At 42.9% G+C, this 26282-nt stretch overlaps 1 protein-coding gene across 1 annotated transcript in view; it reads right to left on the reverse strand.

Moving 5' to 3' along the window:
- The window catches only part of LOC111976100 (BMP/retinoic acid-inducible neural-specific protein 3-like), a 43568-nt gene that overhangs the window by 8762 nt on the left and 8524 nt on the right, over window positions 1-26282 (reverse strand). The window contains 3 exon segments of the mRNA XM_024004846.2: window positions 6265-6487; window positions 18244-18480; window positions 20404-20509. Coding sequence (XP_023860614.1) covers window positions 6265-6487; window positions 18244-18480; window positions 20404-20509 — 566 coding nt within the window.

Genomic DNA, 26282 nt, shown 5'->3' on the forward strand with positions numbered 1-26282 from the left:
GCTGTCATCAAGGCAAAGCTTTGCTACTTTGAAGAATCTCAAATATAAATTATATTTTGATTTGTTTAACACTTTCTTGGTTACTACATGTTTCCATAAGTGTTATTTCATAGTTTGATGTCTTCACTATTGTTCTAAAATGTAGAAAATTGAATAAAAAAATAAAGAATGAGTAGGTGTGTCCAAACTTTTGGCTAGTACTGTAGTGCCATACATTTTTTTGGACTGGTACTGGGGGACAATCAGATGAGTCTTGTGAAATCTGTGAGTGTCCTAGAGCAAAACAACCAACATGTATGTGTTCATGAGACTCTCCTTTACACAAATGTGTATCTCAAACTGTTTGGAAGCTATAGACAGAAGTTGGAAGATCAGCTGTACCGACTTTAGATGAGTTCCAAGACGCTTGTGGGAATCATAGAGAATACCATTGTGTTTGTGAGGGTCATAATGGGTTCTAGGCCAAACGGTTCGGACACTACAGATGATTTTGTGAGAAGATTGATTTTCGGGATATCTCATGGTCTGACAAACACTGCTCTAGCAGATGCGGAAGTGTTACATAGGCGGATGCAGTGGATTGAGACACATCCAATGCAAAAAACAGAAAGCTTAAACTGACAGAGAGGTACGGACAACTGCCTTATTAAAACAAGTTGTTTCGTTTTGTTTTGAATTTGATTATAATTATGGCTCTCTTTTTAGACCTTATCAATAAATTATTTTTTATCTTGCTTATTGACAAGGTTCGGCATGTCCATGCTTAGCCATAATGCAATTTAAAGTAGGCCTAGCCCTTATATCAGTATGCATGCTATGTATATATTTACCCATTGAAGCCATGCAATTACTTAGAACAATGTCGGCTGCAAACAGGTTCAAGTTAACATTTTAGCAAAGATGGGATTGGTCTACGTTTTGTTATTTCGTTTCTACAAGTTGTGTAAMAAACTCTATTACATAAAATACCATAACTACACAACTTGAAGAAACCACATATTTAGCCATGGAGGACGTTCTGATTGGCCAGTGAGGGGCAAAGCCTTGACACACCCACAACTGGTTTATTCATCAAAAGTCAGTTTGTGCCACCGCTAGCACTGCTCTGATACTTTTTGACACCCCCCCGAACCAACAGTGCTACCGCCAGCGCTTAGATTTACCATTGCGTTAGGTTTGTTAACCGATTACAAATTACATGACCCTCCCCTGGACCAAATGTAAAAATACTAAACCCTCGCCTGAATGAAAGTGAAAAAGCATGACACCCCCATTTTCTTCCGGGTAACAATTGTGTACATTTTGAACACTTCCTAAGATCGAATCCTACTACGCCGGCTCTGACACCCAACAACGTGTCAGGACATGTAAACTATCACAGTTAACAAAGGGAAATCCAGCCGCGAGCTGACCAGCGGCGCGAGTCTACCATGCTCGCATCAAGGCAAGCAACATTGAACCGTGCATGACAGCACCAGCTGTTCCGGATGACTGTGTGATCACGCTCTCCGTAGCCGATGCAAGACTTTTAAACAGGTTAACAGGGCCAGACGGATTACCAAGACGCATACGCAGAGCATGTGCTGACCAGCTGGCAAGTTTCTTTACTGAAATGTTCAACCAATCCCTGAACCAGTCCGTAAAACCAACTTGTTTCAAGCAGACCACCATAGTCATCATGACCAAGAAGGTCAAGGTAACCTGCCTAAATGACTATCACACCCACATCTTTAGCCATGAAATGCTTTGAAAGGCTTGTTATGGCTCACATCAACACCATCATCCCAGACACTCTTGCTCCACTCCAATTCGCAAATCGCCCCAACACATCCACAGATGATACAATCTCTATTGTAGTCCACACTGCCCTTACAAACCTGGACAAAGGGAATCAATATGTAAGAATGCTGTTTATTGACTACAGCTTGGCATTCAACACAATAGTCCCCTCCAAGCTCATCAACAAGCTCAGGACCGTGGGACTGAACACTTCCCTCTGAAACTGGATCCTGAACTACCTGACGGGCCGCCCCTAGGAGGTGAGGGTAGGCAACAACACATCCGCCATGCTGACCATCAACACGGTGTGTGCTTAGTACTCTGCTGTATTCCAAGTTCACCAACGACTGCGAGGCCGCGCATGACTCCAACACCTTCATCAACTTTGCTGATGACGTAACGGTGGTAGGAACTGACACTGTAACGCTCGTCTTCCTCCTCGGCTGAAGAGGAGCAAGGATCGGACCAAAACGCAGCGTGGGTTGAATACATAATAATTKTAATAATAATAACGAAGACGAAAAAAACACTTGAACAAACTACAAAATAATAAACRACGTTAACAGACCTGAACTTGAGAACACATAAAACATGAACGCACGAACAGGTAGGAACAAACGAACGACTGAAACGAAACAGTACCGTGTGGTGAAACAAACACAGACACAGCAACAATCACCCACAAACAAACAGTGAGAACAGCCTACCTTAATATGGTTCTCAATCAGAGGAAACGTAAAACACCTGCCCCTGATTGAGAACCATATCAGGCTAGTTGAATGAACCCAACATAGAAACACATAACACAGAATGCCCACCCAGCTCACGTCCTGACCAACTAAACAATACTAAACAAAGGAAATAAGGTCAGGAACGTGACAGACACAACGGCGATGAAGCAGCCTTCAGGGAGGAGGTCAGAGACCTGGCAGTGTGGTGTCAGGACAACAACCTTTTACTCAACTTCAGCAAAACAAAGGAGCTGATTGTGGTCTGCATAAAACGTAGGGGGGAGCACGCCCCCATACACATTGAGGGGGCTGTAGTGAAGTGGGTCAAGAGTTTCAAGTTCCTCGGTGTCCACATCACTAAGGAATTAACATGGTCCACACACACACACTCAGTTGTGAAGAGGGGACGACAGCATCGCTTCCCCCTCAGGAGGCTGAAAAGATTTGGCATGGACCCTCAGATCCTCAAAAAGTTCTACAGCTGCACCATTGAGAGCATCTTGAACGGCTGCATTACAGCGTGGTACGGCAACTACAAGGCTCTCGACTGCAAGGCGCAACAGAGGGTGATGAATACGGCCCAGTACATCACTGTGGTCATAATCTCTGCCATTCAGGACTTCTATTCAGGCAGTGTCAGAGGAAGGCCTTAAAAAATAGTTAAAGACTGTTCTCTCGGCTACTGGATGGCAAGTGCACCAAGTGCAGTGCACCAAGTCTGGAACCAGCAGGACCATGAACAACTTCTACCCCAAGCCATAAGACTGCTAAACAAGGCTGCTAAATAGCTAATCAAATGAGTACCCGGGCTACCTGCATTTACTTTTTTTTTTACTAATTCTCTTGCACTGACTCTCTGCACACACACTGGACTCTAACCCATAAACTCACACATACTAACCCATAAACAGAGTTTGGTTGGGCGGCCAGCTCTAGGAAGAGTGTTGGGGGTTCTGCACCATTGAAGAACGATGGAGGTCACTGTGTTCTTGGGGACCTTCAATACTGCAGAAATGTTTTGGTACCCTTCCCCATATCTGTGCCTTGACACAATCCTGTCTCAGGGCTCTACAGACAATTCCTTTGACCTCATGGCTTGGTTTTTATTCTAACATGCACTGTCAACTGTGCGATCTTATATAGAGAGGTGTGTGCCTTTCCAAATCATGTCCGATCAATTGAATTTACCACAGGTGGATCATCTCAAGGATGATCAATGGAAACAGGTTGCACCTGTGCTCATTTTCGAGTCTCAGAGCAAAGGGTCTGAATACTTATGTAAATACGTTTTTTCTGTTTGTTATTTGTAATAAATTAGCAAAAATGTCTAAAAACCTGTCTTCGCTTTCTCATTATGGGGTATTGAGTGTAGATTAATGAGTAAAAAAAAAACGATTTTAGAATAAGGCTGTAACATAACAAAATGTGGAAAAAGTGAAGGGGTCAAAATACTTTCCGAATGCACTGTATATCCATGTTCCTTTCTACTCCCTGTATATAGCCATGTTATTTTCTACTCTCTGTATATAGCCATGTTATTTTTTTACTCCCTGTGTAAAGCCATGTTATTTTGTACAACCTATATACAGTGGGGAGAACAAGTATTTGATACACTGCCGATTTTGCAGGTTTTCCTACTTACAAAGCATGTAGAGGTCTGTAATTTTTATCATAGATACACTTCAACTGTGAAGACGGAATCTAAAAAAAATCAAAAAAATCCAGAAAATCACATTGTATGATTTTTAAGTAATTAATTTGCATTTTATTGCATGACATAAGTATTTGATACATCAGAAAAGCAGAACTTAATATTTGGTACAGAAACCTTTGTTTGCAATTACAGAGATCATACGTTTCCTGTAGTTCTTGACCAGGTTTGCACACACTGCAGCAGGGATTTTGGCCCACTCCTCCATACAGACCTTCTCCAGATCCTTCAGGTTTCGGGGCTGTTGCTGGGCAATACGGACTTTCAGCTCCCTCCAAAGATTTTCTATTGAGTTCGGGTCTGGAGACTGGCTAGGCCACTCCAGGACCTTGAGATGCTTCTTACGGAGCCACTCCTTAGTTGCCCTGCTGTGTGTTTCGGGTCGTTGTCATGCTGGAAGACCCAGCCACGACCCATCTTCAATGCTCTTACTGAGGGGAAAGAGGTTGTTGGCCAAGATCTCGCGATACATGGCCCATCCATCCTCCCCTCAAACGGTGCAGTCGTCCTGTCCCCTTTGCAGAAAAGCATCCCCAAAGAATGAGTTTCCACCTCCATGCTTCACGGTTGGGATGGTGTTCTTGGGGTTGTTCTCATCCTTCTTCTTCCTCCAAACACGGCGAGTGGAGTTTAGACCAAAAAGCTCTATTTTTGTCTCATCAGACCATATGACCTTCTCCCATTCCTCCTCTGGATCATCCAGATGGTCATTGGCAAACTTCAACGGGCCTGGACATGCGCTGGCTTGAGCAGGGGACCTTGCGTGCGCTGCAGGATTTAATCCATGACGGCGTCGTAGTGTGTTACTAATGGTTTTCTTTGAGACTGTGGTCCCAGCTCTCTTCAGGTCATTGACCAGGTCTGCCATGTAGTTCTGGGCTGATCCCTCACCTTCCTCATGATCATTGATGCCGCATGGGGTTAGATCTTGCATGGAGCCCCAGACCGAGGGTGATTGACCGTCATCTTGAACTCTTCCATTTTCTAATAATTGCGCCAACAGTCGTTGCCTTCTTCACCAAGCTGCTTGCCTATTGTCCTGTAGCCCATCCCAGCCCTGTGCAGGTCTACAAATTTAACCCTGATGTCCTTACACAGCTCTCTGGTCTTGGCCATTGTGGAGAGGTTGGAGTCTGTTTGATTTAGTGTGTGGACAGGGTTTTTTTATAACATGTAACGAGTTCAAACAGGTGCAGTTAATACAGGTAATGAGTGGAGAACAGGAGGGCTTCTTAAAGAAAAACTAACAGGTCTGTGAGAGCCGGAATTCTTACTGGTTGTAGGTGATCAAATACTTATGTCATGCAATAAAATGCAAATTAATTACTTAAAAATCATACAATGTGATTTTCTGGATTTTCTGAAAAATTACAGACCTCTACATGCTTTGTAAGTAGGAAAACCTGCAAAATCGGAAGTGTGTCAAATACTTGTTCTCCCCATTGTATATCTATCTATGTTATTTTTACTCATCATTGTTATTTGTTATTCGCTGTGTATTTATTCCTCTTGTTGCTATTTCTATGTTTTATCTTTATCTTTAACTCTGCATTGTTGGAAAAGTAAGCATTTCACTCTTAGTCTGTACTTGTTGTTTATGAATCATGTGACAAATTATATTTGATTCAATGATTTGATTTCATTTCATTGTTAGCAGTGGAACTGGCCCCAGGAAGTGAAATCAATCATATATCGTCTGTGTGAAGTGCTGCGAACGAACGGGACGTAGGGGAGCCTTTCAAGTTTTAGCCTTTCAAGTGTTCCGCTTCACTCCCAGGCAAACTGACAAACATTCCACTTTCTCTCTCCATCTCTCCACAGTCTATGGAGATTTCTCTTCACAAAAAAAAGTATAGTACTTCCAGTTTTCTTCAGAGCTGCAGTAATAAAGTAGATAAACATTACTTGGCTGGCTCCCTGTTTCTCCCACTCACACAGGGAGAGGTAGAGAGGATCGCTATCAGCTTCCTGGATGGGTGATTAAAGTGTAATTGGGGCTCAGTGGAAAGAGGTGTAATTGTAGGAGCAGAGCGGGACTCTTACCATTCTCTGGGTAGGCGGATGTGAGGCTGCCTCTGGCACCTCTTGCTGAGGCTGAAGAGCTTGAACACCACTCTCTGGGCTCGTCTGAAGAGCACACTCATGCTGTTCTCCAGCTGCTCATAGCGCCACTGGAACACGCCGTCCAACGACCAAAGGTGCTGGATAGTCGACACGTTCAGGAAGAAGTTCTGCGGGAGCCTCATAAGGAAGGTCTTGAACTCATCTGTCAGAAAGAGAGTGAAAATGAAAAGAAGAGGCAACTTTTTTTAAAGGTGATTGTTTTTAAATGAACATGCCATGAGTATGGCCAGGGGACATCTGTGGAGGTAGAACTTTCTTAACCCCTGGAAATTATTTAAAGTAAAGAAATGAACAGGACACAATGATTTAAAGTAAAACAATGAAACAAATCTGCCTTCAAAAGGTATAACTGTAAAGGCATTGGGATTTCCCTGCACATTCTGTTTGGTCCTATGCTGGAAAAGAAAGCGCATACAATCACTTCAGGCATGTCGCCACATTCCTCAAGGCTAAAGGAGAACAATGTAATTGGTTCCAGAACTGCCATGTTCTACGTTTCCGTGGTTACTTTCTTCCTGCAGGCATCCCATTCCGCTGATAGAGCAGAACGTTGACAAGTCTTTGATATCCTTTACCGAAGGACACGTTTACGACCACACCTGAAAAACTCTTTATTCCTGGCACTGCCCTGCACTTTCCTCTCCTCCCTCCTATTAAAACATCAACTTTGAAACTAATTGCACAGATATTTCACACACCAAAAAATAGAAGAGAAAAAAGGCCCATCCATTCTGATTTCACCTCAGCAACCATGGCCACTACAGGGTGACATAGAGAGGCAATAATAGCCCCAGATTATACTAAGTGCCCTCATTCATAAGATGTTACTATGCCAATGTGAAACACTGGACATGTAATAAATGTGTTTTATGTATGATTAATCTGCTCGAGACATATTGTAAACTACCTGTGCAAGGAGATGTTGATTTTGTAATCCAATCCTGTCAGGTTGTGATTTGCTGTATACAGACCGTGTGCCAATTCCCCCAGGTTTCACTGTGAGTCATTATGGTTTACACTGTTTCAACTGTATATATCAATATGTCTTGGGTACACACCGAGGAACAGTCCTCCACCTTTAAGGGTGTGACATATGATAAAACACTTTTATTCAGCTCATATAGACAAAGATTGTCCACATTAATTTATCAATTATCAACTGCATGCACAACGAGTAAGTTTACAGCTAAGCTAGCTGAAGACACCTGTAGATATTGCATGTCAACTGAGTGGCACTGGACACTTCATATATCAAAGTAAACGTGTAATAGTTTGAGCATCTTAATATATAATAGGATCCAAAACAATTTTGTATTCATTTTTTATTTAAACTTCATTTTGACAGGGAGTCAGGCTGAGACGAGCAGTCTCTTTTACAGATCAGCCGTATATACAGTACCAGTCAAAAGTTTGAACACACCAACTCATTCCATTTTTTAGGACCTGCCTTGTTGACAGTGCTGTCAAGAAGGTAGAGCAGCGCCTTATGAACATACTTCTCCCCATCTTAGCTACTGTTGTATCAATATGCCTTGACCATGACAGTTACAGATACAATGATTTTCGTTTTTGAAATATTTAAGACTAACTTATTCCTTTCCACCCACTCTGAAAYTAACTGAAACTCTTTGTTAAGGGTTGCAGTCATTTCAGTCACTGTAGTAGCTGATATGTATAGTGTTGAGTCATCCTCAAAGTAGCCACCCTTTGCCTTGATGACAGCTTTGCACATTCTTGGCATTCTCTCAACCAGTTTAATGAGGTAGTCACCTGGAATGTATATCAATTTACAGGTGTGCCTTTTTAAAAGTAAATTTTGGGGAATTTATTTCCTTCTTAATGTGTTTGAGTCAATCAGTTGTGTTGTGACAAGATAGAGGTGGTATACAGAAGATAGCCCTATTTGGTAAAATACCAAGTCCATATTATGACAAGAACAGCTCAAAATGAGCAAAGAGAAATGCCAGTCCATCATTACTTTAAGACATGAAGATCAGTCAATCAGTAAATCAGGCATTCATGGTTGAGTTGCTGCAAAGAAACCACTACTAAAGGACACCAATAATAAGAAGAGACTTGCTTGGGCCAAGAAATATGAGCAATGGACATTAGACCAGCGGAAATCTGTCCTTTGGTCTGATGAGTCCAAATTTAAGATTTTTGGTTCCAACCGCCGTGACTTTGCCAGATGCAGAGTAGGTGAACGGATTATCTATGCATGTGTGGTTCCCACCGTGAAGCATGCAAGAGGTGTTGTGATGGTGTGGGGGTGCTTTGCTGGGGACACTTTCTGTGATTTATTTAGAATTCAAGGCACTCTTATCCAGCATTGCTACCACAGCATTCTGCAGTGATACGCCATCCCATCTGGTTTGCGCTTAGTGGGACTGTCATTTGTTTTTCAACAGGACAATGACCCAACACACCTCCAGGCTGTGTAAGGGCTATTTGACCAAGAATTAGAGTGATGGAGTACTGCATCAGATGACCTGGCCTCCACAATCACCCGACCTCAACCGAATTGAAATGGTTTGGGATGAGTTAGACCGCAGAGTGAAGGAAAAGCAGCCAACAAGTGCTCAGCGTATGTGGGAACGACTTCAAAACTATTGGAAAAGCATTCCATGTGAAACTGGTTGAGAGAATGCCAAGAGTGTGCAAAGCTCTCATCAAGGCAATGGGTGGCACTTTGAAGAATCTAAAATGTTTAATATATTTTGATTTGTTTAAAACTTTTAAAACTTTTTTGGTTACATTACATATGTACTATTTCTAGTTTTGATGTCTTCACTATTATTCTACAATGTAGAAAATAGTAAAATATTTAGAAAAACCCTTGAATGAGTAGGTGTGTTCAAACTTTTGACTGGTACTGTACATATTAATACACATCAATATACACTATACACATAAATATACTGTACACATACATTTTCACACCAATACACGAAAAGCAAAACAACTTATATGAGAGAGCCTTGGAGATTATTCCACAAGTAAGGTGACAAAAAAAAACTAAACTAAAAACAGATCAATGGGATCTCTAGAGTTTCTATGCGGTGTTAGAGAAAGGTGCAAAAAATGGTCGAAGACTCCAGTCACCGAAGTCATAGACTGTTCTCTCTGCTACCGCATGACATAGTCACTTTACCCCTACCTACATGTACAAATTACCTCGACTAACCTATACCCAATCACATATTTTTTTATATATATTTTTTTACTTTAGTTTATTCAGTAAATATTTTCTTAACTCTATTTTCATAAAACTGCATTGTTGGTTAAGGGCTTGTAAGTAAGCATTTCAAGGAAAGGTCTACTACACCTGTTGTATTTTTGCACATGTGACAAATAACATTTGATTTGATTCGATTTGAGTTAGCCATCCCTGAGACCGAGTCTGGTATCTTGTATATCTGGAAGTTAACAATGTGGTAAGGTACGGCGGAAGTTTATGCAGGAATGCTTTATAAACAAGAGTGCAATGCATCGATCTACGAGACTTCAAAGAGGGCCAGCCTACTTTCTGATACAGAATGCAGTGTGTACTGAAGCTATTGCCCATAATAAAGTGGAGTGCGCTTTGATAAACTGTGACTAATGGCTTCAATACAGTGGCAGCTGCATTCATATGGACAATATTGCCATAGTCTATAACTTGTATGAATGGTGACTGAATTATTTATTTTCTGCTATTTAAAGAAAGGCATTCCTAGAAATAACATTTTAATTTCTTAACTGTACTGAAATATAAACACAAAATGTAAAGTGTTTGTCCCATGTTTTATGAGCTGAAATAAAATATCTCAGAACTGTTGCCAGATAATTGAATGTTCATTACTCTACCTACACAGCCTCCAACGTCATTTTAGAGAATTTGGCTATATGTCCAACTGGCCTCACAACCACAGACCACATGTAACCACGCCAGCCCAGGACCTCCACTTCTTTACCCGCGGGATCATCTGAGACCAGCCACCTGAACAACTGATGAAACTGTGGGTTTGCATAATGAAGAATTTCTGCACAAACTGTCAGAAACCGTCTGAGTGATCTTTGTCCTCACCAGGGTCTTGACCTGACTGCAGTGTGCAAATGCTCACGATGATGGCCACTGGCACGCTGGATAAGTGTGCTCTTCACGAATGAATACCGGTTTAAACTGTACCGAACAGATGACAGACAGTGTGTACGGATCCCGTAAAAGGGATCCGTAGTGCAGAGAAGTTAATTAACTAGTGAATATGTTAAGATTGATAGTTTTTTCTAAGATAAGTTTAATGCAAGCTAGCACCTTACCTTGGCTCTTGCTGCCATCGCATAACAGGTAGTCAGCCTGCCACGCAGTCTTCTCTTGGAGTGCAATGTAATCGGCCATAATCGGTTCTCCAAAAATGCCGATTACCGATTGTTATGAAAACTTGGAATCGGCCCTAATTAACTTCATTCGGAATTTTGGATGAAAAGCATGCCCAAATTAAACTGCCTGCTACTCAGGCCCAGAAGATATGATATGCATATAATTAGTAGATTTGGATAGAAGACACTCTAAAGTTTCCAAAACTGTTAAAATAATGTCTGTGACTATAACAGAACTGATATGGCAGGAGAAAACCCAAGGAAAATCCAACCAGGAAGTACTATTATTTTGAAATGCTGTTTTTCCATTGAAAGCCTATCCACCATACAAAAACTTAGGACCCAGTTCACGGTCTCTATGGCTTCCTGTACATGTGGCCAGTCTTTAGGCATTGTTTCAGGCTTTTACTCTGAAAAATTAGGGAGATACAGCACTTTCAATCAGTGGCCAGTGGACATTTCCATTCATCAGCCATGCGCCCTGATCGGGAACGCGCCTTTCTTGTTTCTCCTTTCCTATTCACCAAGCTTTTGTCCGGTTGAAATATTATTGATTATTTCTGACAAAAACAACCGGAGGATTGATTTTAAACATCGATTGGCATGTTTCTACTAACTTTTATTGTACTTTTTAAAAACTTTTCGTCTGGAATTAGTGCACGCACCTTAAGCATTCGGATTACTGGACAAAACCCGCGAACAAAAATGAGGTATTTGGTCATAAAGAGGGACATTATCGAACAAAACGAAAATGTATTGTCTAACATGGAGACCTGGGAGTGCCAATAGATGAAGATCATCAAAGGTAAGTGATTCATTTTAATGCTATTTCTGACTTTTGTGACACTCTCCTTGGCTGGAAAATGGCTGTATGTGTTTCTGTGGCTAGGTGCAGACCTAACATAATCGCAAAGTGTGCTTTCTCCGTAAAGCCTTTTTGAAATCTGACACAGCGGTTGCATTAAGGAGAAGTTTATCTTTATTTGTATGTTTAACACTTGTATCGTTTATCAATGTTTATGATGAGTATTTCTGTAATTTGATGTGGCTCTCTGCAATTTCACAGGATGTTTGTTTGAGACAATGCATTTCTGGACATAACGCGCCAATGTAAACTGAGATTTTTGGATATAAATATGAACTTTATCGAACAAAACATCCGACACTGTGGTTGGATTTACAAGAAGTTTATCTTTAAAATGGTGGATAATGCTTGTATGTTTGAGGAATTTGAATTATTGGATTTCTGTTTTGAATTTGGCGCCCTGCAATTTCACTGGCTGTTGTCGAGGTGGGCCGCTAGTGTCCCACTTGTACCAGAGAGGTTAATCGGCCATTCCTATTAATCGGTCAACCTCTAGTATGGCGTGTTGTGTGGGTGAGCAGTTTGCTGATGTCAACAGAGAACCCCATGGTGGCGGTAGGTTTATAGTATGGCCAGGCATAAGCTATGGACAACGAACACAATTTCATTTCATCGATGGTAATTTGAATGCACAGAGATACCGTGATGTGATCCTGAGGCCCATTGCCGTGACATTCATCTGCCTCCATCACCTCATGGTTCAGCATGATAATACAGGGCCCCATGTTGCAAGTATCTGTATGTAACGCTCGTCGTTAAGTGGAAGAGAGGAGGACCAAATCGCAGCGTGGTACGTTTCCATATTTATTGGAACACTTATTAAACATGAACAAAACAATAAACAGAAATGAAACCAACGACGCTACAGACCTGAACATGTGAACCTAGTGAAAACAAAGAACCAAATGAACAGGAACAACACCCACAAACAAACAGTGAACACAGCCTACCTAAATATGGTTCCCAATCAGAGACAACGTAAAACACCTGCCTCTGATTGAGAACCATATCAGGCCAATCAGACACACCTTAACCAATGAGACACAAAACATAGAATATACCCACCCAGCTCACGTCCTGACCAACTAAACAAAGACTAAACAAAGGAAATAAGGTCAGGAACGTGACACTGTATACAATTCCTGGAAGCTGAAAATGTCCCAGTTCTTCCATGACCTGCATACTCACTAGACATGTCACCCATTAAGCATGTTTCGGATGCTCTGGATCGACGTGTACGACAGCGTGTTCCAGTTCCCGACAATATCCAGCAACTTCGCACAGCAATTGAAGAGGAGTGGAACAACATTCCATAGGCCACAATCAATAGCCTGATCAACTCTATGCAAAGGAGATGTGTCACGCTGCATGAGGCAAATGGTGGTCACACCAGATAATGATTGGTTTTCTGATCCACGTCCCTATCTTTTTTTAAGGTATCTGTGACCAACAAATGCATATCTGTATTCACAGTCATGTGAAATCAATAGATTAGGGCCTAATTTATTTATTTCAATTGACTGATTTCTTTATATGAACTGTAACTCAGTAAAATCTTTGAAATTGTTGCAAGTTGAGATTGTTTTTTGTTCAATGTAATTCATTATCATGCTTTTTGAAAGATAGCTTTTTATCAATCCTGATACTGTCACGGCCTGACCATAGAGAGCTTTGATTCTCTATGTTGGTTAGGTCTGGGTGTGATTAAAACCTCTACTTCATCAACCTCSCGGATCCGGGATCCTCCTCATCAAAAAAGCTGACTAGCATAGCCTAGCCTAATGGGACAGGGATATCATATAATATAATTTTCATGAAATCACAAGTCCAATACAGCAAATGAAAGATAAACATCTTGTGAATCCAGCCATCATTTCCGATTTTTAAAATGTTTTACAGCGAAAACACAATATGTATTTCTATTAGCTAACCACAATAGCCAAACACACAACAGCATATTTTCACCATGTTTCCACCGCATAGGTAGCTTTCACAAAACCGACAAAATAGAGATAAAATTAGTCACTAACCAAGAAACAACTTCATCAGATGACAGTCTTATAACATGTTATACAATACATTTATGTTTTGTTCAAAAATGTGCATATTTGAGGTATAAATCATAGTTTTACATTGCAGCCACCATAAAAAATAGCACCAAAGCAGCCAGAATAATTACAGAGCAACGTGAAATACATAAATACTCATCATAAAACACTTATGAAAAATACATGGTGTACAGCAAATGAAAGATAAACATCTTGTGAATTCAGCCAATATTTCCGATTTTTTAAGTGTTTTACAGCGAAAACACAATATAGCATTATATTAGCTTACCACAATAGCCAAACACACAAACGCATTTATTCACCGCAAAGGTAGCTTTCGCAAAAACCAGCAATAGATATAAAATTAATCACTAACCTTTGGACAACTTCATCAGATGACAGTCTTATAACATCATGTTATACAATACATTTTTGTTTTGTTCGAAAATGTGCATATTTAGAGATGCAAATCGTGGTTATACATTGTGAATACGTAGCAACATTTCCCCAGAATGTCCGGAGATATTTTGGACACTCACCTAATCTGACCAAAGAACTCATCATAAACTTTACATAAAAATACTTGTTGTATGGCAAATTAAAGATACACTGGTTCTTAATGCAACCGCTGTGTTAGATTTTTTAAAATAACTCTACCACAACATACAGCTTGGGTTATTGTGAGACAGCGCTCACCAACACGGCGGAGAATAAGCATCAACATATTACACAGAAATACGAAATAACATCATAAATGTTGTCTTACTTTTGCTGAGCTTCCATCAGAATGTTGTACAAGGAGTCCTATTTCCAGAATAAATCGTTGTTTGGTTTTAGAATGTCCATTTCTTCTGTCGAATTCGTGCCACAATGCTAGCCAAGGTTGCTAACATTCCCATCCTCTCTTGGCGCATCCTCTCTTGGCGCGCCGTCGAAGACAAAGAAAATACCGGACCTGTCACTCCAAAAGCTCTTGTTCGGCCTCAGATCAAGCTAGACACCCCATTCCACCGTCCACTGCCTGTTGACATCTAGTGGAAGGCGTATGAAGTGCATACATATCGATAAATAAAAGCCAGTTGAATAGGCAGGCCCTGAAACAGAGCCTCGTTTTCAGATTTTTCACTTCCTGTATGGAATTTTGCTGCCAAATGAGTTCTGTTTTACTCACAGATATAATTCAAACAGTTTTAGAAACTTCAGAGTGTTTTCTATCCAATAGTAATAATAATATGCATATTGTATGATCTAGAACAGAGTACGAGGCCGTTTAAATTGGGCACGATTTTTTCCAAAGTGAAAACAGCGTTAAGGGTAGGTTAATGTAGGTTAATTATATTTCTATGTTGGCCTGGTATGGTTCCCAATCAGAGGCAGCTGTTTATCGTTGTCTCTGATTGGGGATCATATTTAGGTAGCCATTTCCCCATTGTGCTTTGTGGGATCTTGTCTATGTATGTCACGTTCCTGACCTGTTTTCTGTTAGTTTTTGTATGTGTTAGCTGGTCAGGACGTGAGTTTGGGTGGGCAGTCTATGTTTTCTGTTTCTATGTTGGTTTGGGTACCTAATATGGTTCTCAATTAGAGGCAGGTGGTTTTCATCTCCTCTGATTGAGAATCATATTAAGGTAGGTGGGGTCACATTGTTTGTTTGTGGGTGGTTGTCTCCTGTGTTAGTGTCTGTCTATGTTGCACCATACGGGACTGTTTCGGTTTGTTTGTCCATTTTGTTCGTTCGGTTTTTATGTGGTCATTTCCCTGTTCGTGCGTTCTTCGTGTTACATGTAAGTTCTTACGTCCAGGTTTGTCTACATTCGTTTTGTTATTTTGTTAGTTAATTCAAGTATAGTTCGTTTTTTGTCTTCGTTGTTTTGTCGTGTCTAAATAAATATCATGTCTAAGTATCACGCTGCGTCTTGGTTCAATCCGGCCAGAGCCATCCGTCTCCCCAGCGCCATCTGAGCCATCCGTCTCCCTAGCGCCATCTGAGCCATCCGTCTCCCCAGCGCCATCTGAGCCATCCGTCTCCCCAGCGCCGTCTGAGCCATCCGTCTGTCCCGAGCCATTAGAGCCGCCCGTTTGTCCCGAGCCGTCAGAGCCGATAGTCAGTCAGGAGCCGCTAGACCCATTCGTCAGACAGGATCTGCCAGAGCCGCCAACCAGACAGGATCTGCCAGAAGCCCTAACCAGACAGGATCTGCCAGAGCCGCCAACCAGACAGGATCTGCCAGAGCCGCCAACCAGACAGGATCTGCCAGAGCCAGTGCAGCCGTGACCATGAGCGCCAGAGCGCGCGCCCAGAGCCCAGGCGTCGGCATCAGCAGTCGAGCGTCCAGAGCCTCAGCCAGCCATGAGCATCCAGAGCCTCAGCCAGCCCATGACGCATGAGCGTCCAGCCATCCGAGTCCAGAGCCGCAGCCAGCCAATGAGCGTCCAGAGCCCGTCAGCCAGAAGCCCGGAGCTGCCAGTAATCCGGACTGCCCTCAGTCCAGAGCCTGTCTCTCTGTCCGGAGCTGCCTTTCAGTCCGGAGTTGCCCCTCTATCCTGAGCTATCTCTCTATCCTGAGCTACCTCTCTATCCTGAGCTACCTCTCTATCTCGACCTACCTCGCTGTCCTGAGCTACCTTGTCCCGGAGCTGTCCCTTATCTTGGTGTTGCCCCTTATATTAGGTGGGTGGAAAAAGAGGGTGGTCATTCTAAGGGGGAGATGTAAGCTGGGATTGACTATGGTGGGGTGGGGACCTCGCCCTGAGCCTGAGCCACCACCGTGGTCAGATGCCCACCCAGACCCTCCGCTAGACTTTTGGTGGTGCGTTCGGAGTACTAAGTATCAAGCTGCTAAGTATACTAAGTATCTAAGTATCACGCTGCGTCTTGGTTCAATCCATGCTCCTCCTCTTCGGATGAAGAGGAAGAGGAGAGCCGTTACAATGTATGTATTCTAGCGTCACGTTTCGTTTGTTTGTTTTGTTGTTTTTGTTCTTTGAAGTTTTCTATTCCAAAATAAAGGATGGAAACATACCACGCTGCATCTTGGTCTACTCCTTATGACGAACGTGACAGACACCCAGATATTAAAAAGCGGGGACAGGAGGGCACCACCATGCATAAGCATCAGATACATCTTTATGTGATTTGGAGAATGACATATACTTGGATTGTACCCATTTCAGTTCAACAAAGGCTTTCTGCAAAGCAATGAAGGTAGATAGAAGCTCCAAAAGAGCCTGGTCAACTGTGGGGGCAGTAGCATACAAAACAGTGTCATCTGCATTTTTTTTGCAGATAGGCCAACATTTTTATATAGACAGTAAAATGTACATGACCTAAAATCAATCCCTGTGGGACGCCTTTCGTAATATCAAGGAAACCTTTCGTAAAACATTTCAGAAAATATAATTATTGGAGGTGTAACAACCTTTGTGGAGATCGAGCACATGGGCCGCCTTCTAAACCCTGAGATAATCGTCAGATTAAAAATATGTGTCAATGACTCTGCAATCAGGGGAACAGAAAGCTGCAGCAAGAAACGATAAAGCAAACCAGTCCAATTGATTTTTTAAGCAAGGCGTTAAAAAGTGGAACATTGCTGAAATGAAAACAAAGATTCGCTAGAAGATTCACTGATCTTCCATTGAGCCAACTAGATGCTGGTAGAGGGAAAAGCAGTATACTGACTGACAAGGCCAAATGAAATCACAATTTATTTCAAATAAAAAGCCTGCTGAGATAAAATGCTGATTAAAAGCATCACATATCAATTTTTTCTCCGTAATGATACCAGTCTGAGACAACTTGCTTAGGCAGGGAAGGACAGGAATTTCCACATTTCCACAATTTTCCCACATTTTGACAGATCACCAGCAGAGTCTGAGATAGAACTATAAAAAGTAGCTTGACTTAGCTTTCTTTACTGAGGAAGTACTGTAACGTTCCTGACCTGTTTTCTGTTGTTTTTGTATGTGTATGTTGGTCAGGGCGTGAGTTTTGGGTGGGCAGTCTATGTTTTCTGTTTCTATGTTGGTTTTGGGTTGCCTGGTATGGCTCTTAATTAGAGGCAGGTGTTTTGCGTTTTCCTCTAATTAAGAGTCATATTTAGGTAGGGTGTTCTCACTGTTTGTTTGTGGGTGATTGTCTCCTGTGTCGTCGATGTATGTACCATACGGGACTGTTTGGTTGTTCGTTCGTTTTGATGTAGTCTGTTCCTGTCCGTGAGTTTTACGTTTTAGTTATGTAAGTTCATGTTCAGGTTTTCGTCTACGTCGTTTTCTTGTTTTGTAATTTTGTAAGTGTTTTGTTTTCGTGTGCCGTCGTGACAAATAAAGAGATGGCATATTTCCCTAATGCTGCGTATTGGTCCACTGATCCTTCTCTCCTCTCCTCATCTGAGGAAGAGGAGGACAACAGCCCTTACAAGTACATATATTTCTCAATTGCCTGAAACACTGCCAATCTGCTACCAAGTCGGTTTTCTAGCCTTGGCCCAAGCCTGATTTCTCATTATAATGAGATCTGAAAGTTCAATACAAAACCAAGGATTTGTTCTATTTTTATCTCTAAGGCGTGTTTGTCGACTAGAGATATAAAAATACATGAAAAAAGTTCGAGAGCCAATTTGTCCTCACCTGAATCCTCAAACTCCTTGTAGAGTGTCCCCCAGGTCTCAGTGATCCTCTGTAGACTGTCCTCCATGGCTTGGATGTCCATGTAGGGACAGTTGCATTCTGGGAACTTGGTGTCACACTTGCACCAGCAGTCATTGTCCTTACAGACGAAGCCCCCCTCCCCATTACAGGCGATGTAGCTTAGAGCAGCCTGGACAAAACTGTCCCTCAGGTAGTCTGGCAGGATAACCTGCAGGCCTGTAAAACAACACAACACAACCAAGATTTAGTACCACCATCAAAGTGTAGAGTTATGGTACTGTATGAGAGGATAGCAATAAGTGATTTATAGTGGGTGAATCACAAGGCAGTTCAAGTATAGTTGTTAGCCTTGGTACACTAACAATGTCAATTAAAATCAAATCAAATTTTATTGGTCACATACAGATGGTTACTTGATGTTATTGTGAGTGTAGCGAAATTCTTATGCTACTAGATCAGACAGTGCAGCAGTATCTCACAGGTAATATCTAACAATTCCACAACAAAACCTAATATCTAACAAATTCCAAAGCAAAACCTAATACACACAGTCTAGTAAAGGGATGGGATAAGAATATATAAGTATAAAATATATGGATGAGCAATGACAGAGCAGCTAAGATGCAATATATAGTAAAGAATAGATAGTGAAGGATACAGTATACATTATATACATATGAGATGAGTAATGCGAGATATGTAAACATTCTTAAAGTGGCATTATTAAAGTGACTAGTGTTCCATTTATTAAAGTGGCCAGTGATATCAAGTCTGTAGGTAGGCAGCAGCCTCTCTGTGCTGGTGGTGGCTGTTTAACAATCTGATGGCCTTGAGAAAGAAGCTGTTTTTCAATCTCTCTGTCCCAGCTTTGATGCACCTGTACTGACCTCGCCTTCTGGATGGAAGCGGAGTGAACAGGTAGCGGCTCGAGTGGTTATTGTCCTTGATTATCTTTTTTGCCTTCCTGTGACATCGGGTGGTGTAGGTGTCCTGGAGGGCAGGTAGTTTGCACCCGGTGATGCGTTGTGCAGACCACACCACCCTCTGGAGAGCCTTGCGGTTGTGGGAGGTGCAGTTGCCGACTGGATGCTCTCAATTGTGCACCTGTAAAAGTTAGTGAGGGTTTTCGGTGACAAGCCACATTTTTTCAGCCTCCTGAGGTTGAAGAGGTGCTGTTGTGCATTCTTCACCACACTGTCTGTGTGCGTGGACCATTTCAGTTTGTTGGTGATATGTACACCGAGGAACTTAAAACTTTCCTCCTCCTCCACTGCTGTCCCTTTGATGTGGATAGGGGGGTGCTCCCGTTGCTGTTTCCTGAAGTCCACGATTATCTCTTTTACTTTTGCTGACATTGAGTGAAAGGTTATTTTCCTGACACCAGACTCCAAGGGCCCTCACCTCCTCCCTGTAGGCTGTCTCGTCGTCGTTGGTAATCAAGCCTACCACTGTGGTGTCGTCTGCAAACTTGATGATAGAGTTGGAGGCGTGCATGGCCACACAGTCGTGGGTGAACAGGGAGTACAGGGGGGGACTGAGAACGCACCATTGTGGGGCCCCAGTGTTGAGGATCAGAGGAGTGGAGATGTTGTTTCCTACCTTCACCACCTGGGGGCGGCCCGTCAGGAAGTCCAGGACCCAGTTGCACAGGACGGGGTCGAGACCCAGTCTCAAGCTTAATGATGAGTTTGGAGGGTACTATGGTATTGAATGCTGAGCTCTAGTCAAAGAACAGCATTCTTACATAGGTATTCCTCTTATCCAGATGGGATAGGGCAATGTCCAGTGTGATGGCGATTGCATCGTCTGTGGAACTATTGGCGTGGTAAGCATATTGAAGTGGGTCTAGGGTGATATGATCCTTGACTAGACTCTCAATGTAAGAGCAGAACAATGATGGTCCAAACTGTATTTTATTCTCTACAAACGTTGTTATGGGATGTGTGGATCTCTTTGAAGATGCTATTGTATGGGAATTTATGATAGGGAGTGCTAAAAACCTTAAAAATATTTCACATATTCTTATTTCTTAGTAACATTATGTGATAATGGTGTGCAGGATTTGCATAACAGGAATACATAATCAAAGGTCTGACATTAAAATGCAATATACGTGGTATGAATCAAAAAGAAACAGACCTTGCAAGTGGACTTTGTTTTCCGGACTCTGAACCAGAACAGAGCTGACAGAATCAAGGTTGTCATAGTTACTGCATCCGAGAGGGCCTGTCCGGGTCTCTGTTACCTGGGTAACAACAAACACACAATGCTTTGAATACACATTCCTTTTAACATCAGAGCAATGTAAGAATGACAAAAATATATTTATGCATCATGCATTTCCTTTGAATTGACACCCTGGCAATCTTACACCCACTCTTGCCCTGGATTCATGTGCATGCTTTGCCGTACAATGAATGACATTAGTATACGTACATGAACTATTCCAAATTGAAAAAAAATAATAATCCTACTACTTCTACAGTACTTCTGTATGAGACACATAATGCCAAAAGAAACACTTCTGAGAGTGGCTGCTCTCTGCTGGGGAAAAGCAATGAAGTGGTGGGCATGTGTGTTCCCTGGTGAGATGAGTGTTCAACCATGGGTTCCTGCTTCCTGTGCTCTATGAGTCAGGGCTGAGGCCCTATTATATACATTACACAGGCCCTTTAATGACCATCACCCACAGCTCTGAGTAGATAATGAAGCACGGCTAGCAGAGAGACGCAGCACATTGCAGTGGTAGAGCATATGTACAGTACGCCCTCTCCTCTGCTCTCTCTCTCCTTCCTTCCACCCACATACAACACTTAAAGGTCCAATGCAGTCATTTTATCTCAATATCAAATCATTTCTGGGTAATAATTAAGTTAGTTAGATTGTTTTCAATTAAAATGGTGAAAAATAAACAAAAATATCTTCTTAGCAAAGAGCAATTTCTCAAGCAAGAATTTTGCTAGGGCTGTCTGGAAGTGGTCTGAGTGGGGAAGGAAAAAGAGAAAACTAGCTGTTATTGGCAGAGAGGTTTGTAACTTTCTTTCTTATTGGTCTATTAACTTATTTACTGCCTGGTGATGTTACCAGGCAACCAAACCTCCATCCCACCAAAAGAGGCTGAAATTGCAAGCGCTTTTCAAACAGCTCATACACTAAAAGGGCACTATCATAATTTTCCACGATTTCACAGTATTATTCCAACCTCATAGTGTGGAAATATAGATAAAACACAGGCAATTCATGTTTTTTACTGCACTTGGTCTTTAATTGATTACATGCATTCCTTTGTTACAGGTATTCTCATGCACCCGCAGTGAAAATGGCATCGGTGTTGTTCTTATTCTCTCCCACTCAAAAAAAAGAGAAACATCAGAGTGGTGTTGAAGGAGAGCAAACAACTCAGCCATGGCAGGTCTTTTCTGTCATATTGACTGAGACATCTCTCCTGACCTTTCCCTGGCAAACCATCTCTGCCAGACCTCATCATTCTTTCCATTCTCCCTCGCTTGCAACATGAAATCTCTTTCCAGTCCTCTTCTGTTGATAGAAAGCTCCTAATTGATTGCCATTTTTCTCTCTTTGTAGGAGAGGGACAGTGTCGTCAGCCCAGAGATGTGCCCAGGTCTAGCCTGTCACAGGACAGTTGGTGGGGGAGAGACGGCTAGGAAACAAGGGTCAGTCCATCAGTTACACAATCAAACACATTCCCAAAGTGCTGACAGAGGGAAAGACTAAAGAGAGACCTGAAGCTAATGCTGTGTAGGGGGAAACTTCTGGAGCTTTTCAATCAAACCCTGAACCAGCAAAATCTGGGTGTCTGGGAAAATGAATAGAATGTGTAAATCAGAGAGAGGGGAGACCATCTGTGTGCAATGATTTTGCCATTATTATTAACAGCACATTGTAAATCACAAATTTCCTTGATATGGGATTATACTGCTGATAAGACTGTGAGGAAATGAGGAACAATGCAGAGTTTTGAGACACTTGAATATTGAATCTATACAGAGCATTATTTGATATGCCATATGATAGCCCATATGCCACAACGTTGACTGATGAGCACGGCATTCAATTTCCTCTATGGATAGCAGCTGCTTTTCATTGCAGATATATTCTGGTATATTACTAAATGCTTAATGGCACATTATTGGCCACCTGTATCTCTATGCTGCTGCTGCTGGAGGGATTTGACATGGAGCACAGAGAGAAACTGTGTTCTAGTAGTCTCAGTTTGTAACGGCATTCATCGGAAGAAGAAGAGGAATCRTCAGACCAAAATGCAGCGGRGTACGTGTTCATCTTTATTCGCTTAACTGACTGAACACTGAATACAAAATAACAATAGGAATAACCGAAAACAGTCCTGCAAGGTGAAAACACTAAACAGAAAATAACNTGCCATGGATCATCACTGGAGTGGAGAGACACACAGGAGGCCTGGCTCTGGGAGAAGGCACAGGACTCACCAGGCTGGGGAGACATGCTGGAAGGTTAGGGCTTATCACAGGCACAGAACTCACCAGGCTGGGGAGACATGCAGGAGGCCTTGTCCTTGTCCGAGGCACCGGATGCACTGGGCCGTGGAGGCGCACTGGAGGTCTCGAGCAACGAGCCTGCACCACTCGTCCTGGCTGGATACCCCCTGTAGCCCGGCAAGTGCGGGGAGTTGGAACAGGCCGCACTGGGGAACCGGGGACACCGTGCGTAGGGCTGGTGCAGTATAGCCCGGGCCGAGGAGACGCACTGGAGACCAGATGCGCTGAGCCGGCATCATCCCCTCGTGGCTCGATGCCCACTCTAGCCCGGCCGATGCGAGGAGCTGCGATGTAGTGCACTGGGCTATGCGTGCGCACTGGGGACACCGCGCGCTTCACCGCATAACACGGTGCCTGCCCGGTCACTCTCTCGCCACGGTAAGCACGGGGAGTTGGCTCAGGTCTCCTACCCGACTCCGCCAATAGCCCCGTGTGCCCCCCCCAAAAAAATTCTGGGGCTGCCTCTCGTGCACGTTACCTCAAGCCAATTCCTCATAATGTCGCCGCTCCGCTCTAGCTGCCTCCAGCTCCTCTTTTGGATGGCGATACTCTCCTGGCTGTCCCCAGGGTCCCTTGCTGTCCAATATTTCCTCCCATGTCCAGGAGTCCATTCCACGCTGCTCCCTGTTACCCCGCTGCTTGGTCCGTTTGTGGTGGGTGGTTCTGTAGCGGCATTCATCGGAAGAAGAAGAGGAATCGTCAGACCAAAATGCAGCGGAGTACGTGTTCATCTTTATTCGCTTAACTGACTGAACACTGAATACAAAATAACAATAGGAATAACCGAAAACAGTCCTGCAAGGTGAAAACACTAAACAGAAAATAACAACCCACCACTAACAGTGGGAAAACAGGCTACCTAAGTATGGTTCTCAATCAGAGACAACGAAAGACAGCTGTCCCTGATTAAGAACCATACCCGGCCAAAACATAGAAATACAAAACCTAGACATACAAACATAGAATGCCCACCCACATCACACCCTGACCAAACAAAAAATAGAAACATACAAAGCAATCTACGGTCAGGGTGTGACACAGTTAAGCTTCTTTTCCTTCTTCTCTGCTTCTGCTTTTCTTCATGACCACTAGGGTGAAAGGATTGATATACAGGTGTACCATCTTAATTTGATCACTGTTGTCGCAGAGAAATGCTAATTGTCATTTCCACTTTTAAATGTCAGACATGATTTATCCTAACTAAAAATGCATCAACCCTTCCGAAAATGGCCACGAATTATAATGCACATGATAATTCACATTTCCGGTTGCTGCAGGATTCATTTCCAGCTGAGAAACTGGTCAAATTAAGATAGTACTGTGCATATGTAATATGTCTATGATAGCTGGATGAAGAAAAGAGGAGGAAGAGATTAGCTAAAAGGCAGTTATTTAAATTATGTGCTAACTCAGTGGCAGTTACATTTGCCCAAGACTCACTGGCAAGACTCACTGGCAAGACTCACTGGCACTCACTGACTTTAGACTGGAAATGAAAGGTACAGATTGTACAGTGCCCCTGTGACAACACAGACAACAATCGATTGAGTAGCAGGGTGGAAACGTAAAAAATGCAATGCTGCCATAATGGGAACATAATGCAATACTGGGACTGTCTGAGTGGAAATAAATATGAATCCACACGGTGTTGTGAGAGCCCCACTGCTGAAAAACTTTCTCTCATTGTTCATCATTCTGCAGACACACTGCCAACCATCACATGGGTCAGGTGGGGATATCAACATCGATTTAGTTGGGGAAATTGTCAAATCATAACAAAAATGATCCCTGCCGCTCTGGTAACAGCTTGAGTCATTACTCATTATAGCAACAACCTTTTCTGAACAGAGGTAGAGAGGTAGCAGGCTGCACCGTGACCTCTTTAAGAGGGAGAAGATTTCCACAGCAAACCCCCAGCACACCAGAGCACTAACAGGCTTTTCCTCTGAAATGAGCTCCCAAATTTCCCCTCCATACGGCTACAAGGAGGGGGGGCAGCGGAAGCACCGGCAGCCTCATCTGCTATCCTCCTACCTTCCCCTGTCCAATTCACATTCACATGGTGGAGCGGTTGGTTGTGTCTGTTCCGGCGTCACGGGGGTTGACGCCCTGTGGAAATGATGCGTGTGCTGAAGAATCCCTCCCCCGTCTCCCTCCCTCTCAGTGATTCACTCTGCTTCACTGATGAGCTGCTCAACCTCTCTGCCTCTCTGCTCTCACCTGTCACTCTCAACACGTCTCTGCCTTTGAACCATTAAAGTTGGCGCTCACACACATACCCACACTTACACACATACCCACACTTACACACATACCCACACTTACACACATACCCACACTCACACACATACCCACACTTACACACATACACACACACACACTTCAAAAGTGACTCCCAACAGAACAGACAAAGCAGCGCGTCTCGCTTTCTGTAGTGACTAGATACCTCTGCTGTGATAGAAATGTCCGACCTCCCACACATCCTTGTGGTTCAGGGAGTACAGAGCTTTGATAGCTGTTATTCATAGTTTGCTCCGACAAATTCAGAGAGGCCGGATGCCACACACAGATGTGACTGTCGCTATATAGCAACATGAAGGATCTGAAAGGTTCACGTTTGCTATTTTCAAAAGGGGTGTGTGCACATCCAACAACTTTACAAGTGCAGGGTTAAAAAAATTGCATAATAAAGAAACATAAATATTTGCACACTTTAGTTCAGCCTGACAAAATCCATACTGTCGAAATGTTGCACTAACAGAGTGGAGGTATTTATATGATTTTCCTTATTCACACAACATTGCAGTAACCTACTGGTATGTCCTGTATGTCACAACATTCATCCCAACAGCTACAGTACTCAGTTCAGAGGAGGTATGTCAACGCCTGGCCCTGGAAATACACCACCTACTGATCAACACTCCTGGCTCTTTACAACCTGACAAGCTGACACTTCTTACAAGGGGCATTCCAGGATCTCTAATCAGCTAACCAACTGTGCTGCTCCACTTGAACAAGTATGATTGCATGAAGTTTCAAGTTTGATGGAAGGTCAGTGTGTGTACGTGTGCATGTGTGTGGGTATGTGTGGGTGTGCGTTTGGGTGTTGGTTGTGCGTGTGTGTTTGTGTGCGTGTGTGTCCGGTGTGTGTACATTTGTGTGCGTGTGTGTGTTTGTGTGTACCTTAATGGCTGTGGATGCTATCTGGATGTGGTGCAGCTTGTAGGTTTACCTTAATGGCTGTGATGCTATCTGGATGTGGTGCAGCTTGTAGGTTTACTTAATGGCTGTGGATGCTATCTGGATGTGGTGCAGCTTGTAGGTTTACCTTAATGGCTGTGGATGCTATCTGGATGTGGTGCAGCTTGTGGTTTACCTTAATGCTGTGGATCAATCTGGATGTGGCAGCTTGTAGTTTACTTAATGGTGTGGTGCAATCTGGATGTGGTGCAGCTTGTAGGTTTACCTTATGGCTGTGGA

The sequence above is a fragment of the Salvelinus sp. IW2-2015 genome, linkage group LG16 (genome assembly GCF_002910315.2).
Source record: "Salvelinus sp. IW2-2015 linkage group LG16, ASM291031v2, whole genome shotgun sequence".
Lineage (NCBI taxonomy): Eukaryota > Metazoa > Chordata > Actinopteri > Salmoniformes > Salmonidae > Salvelinus > Salvelinus sp. IW2-2015.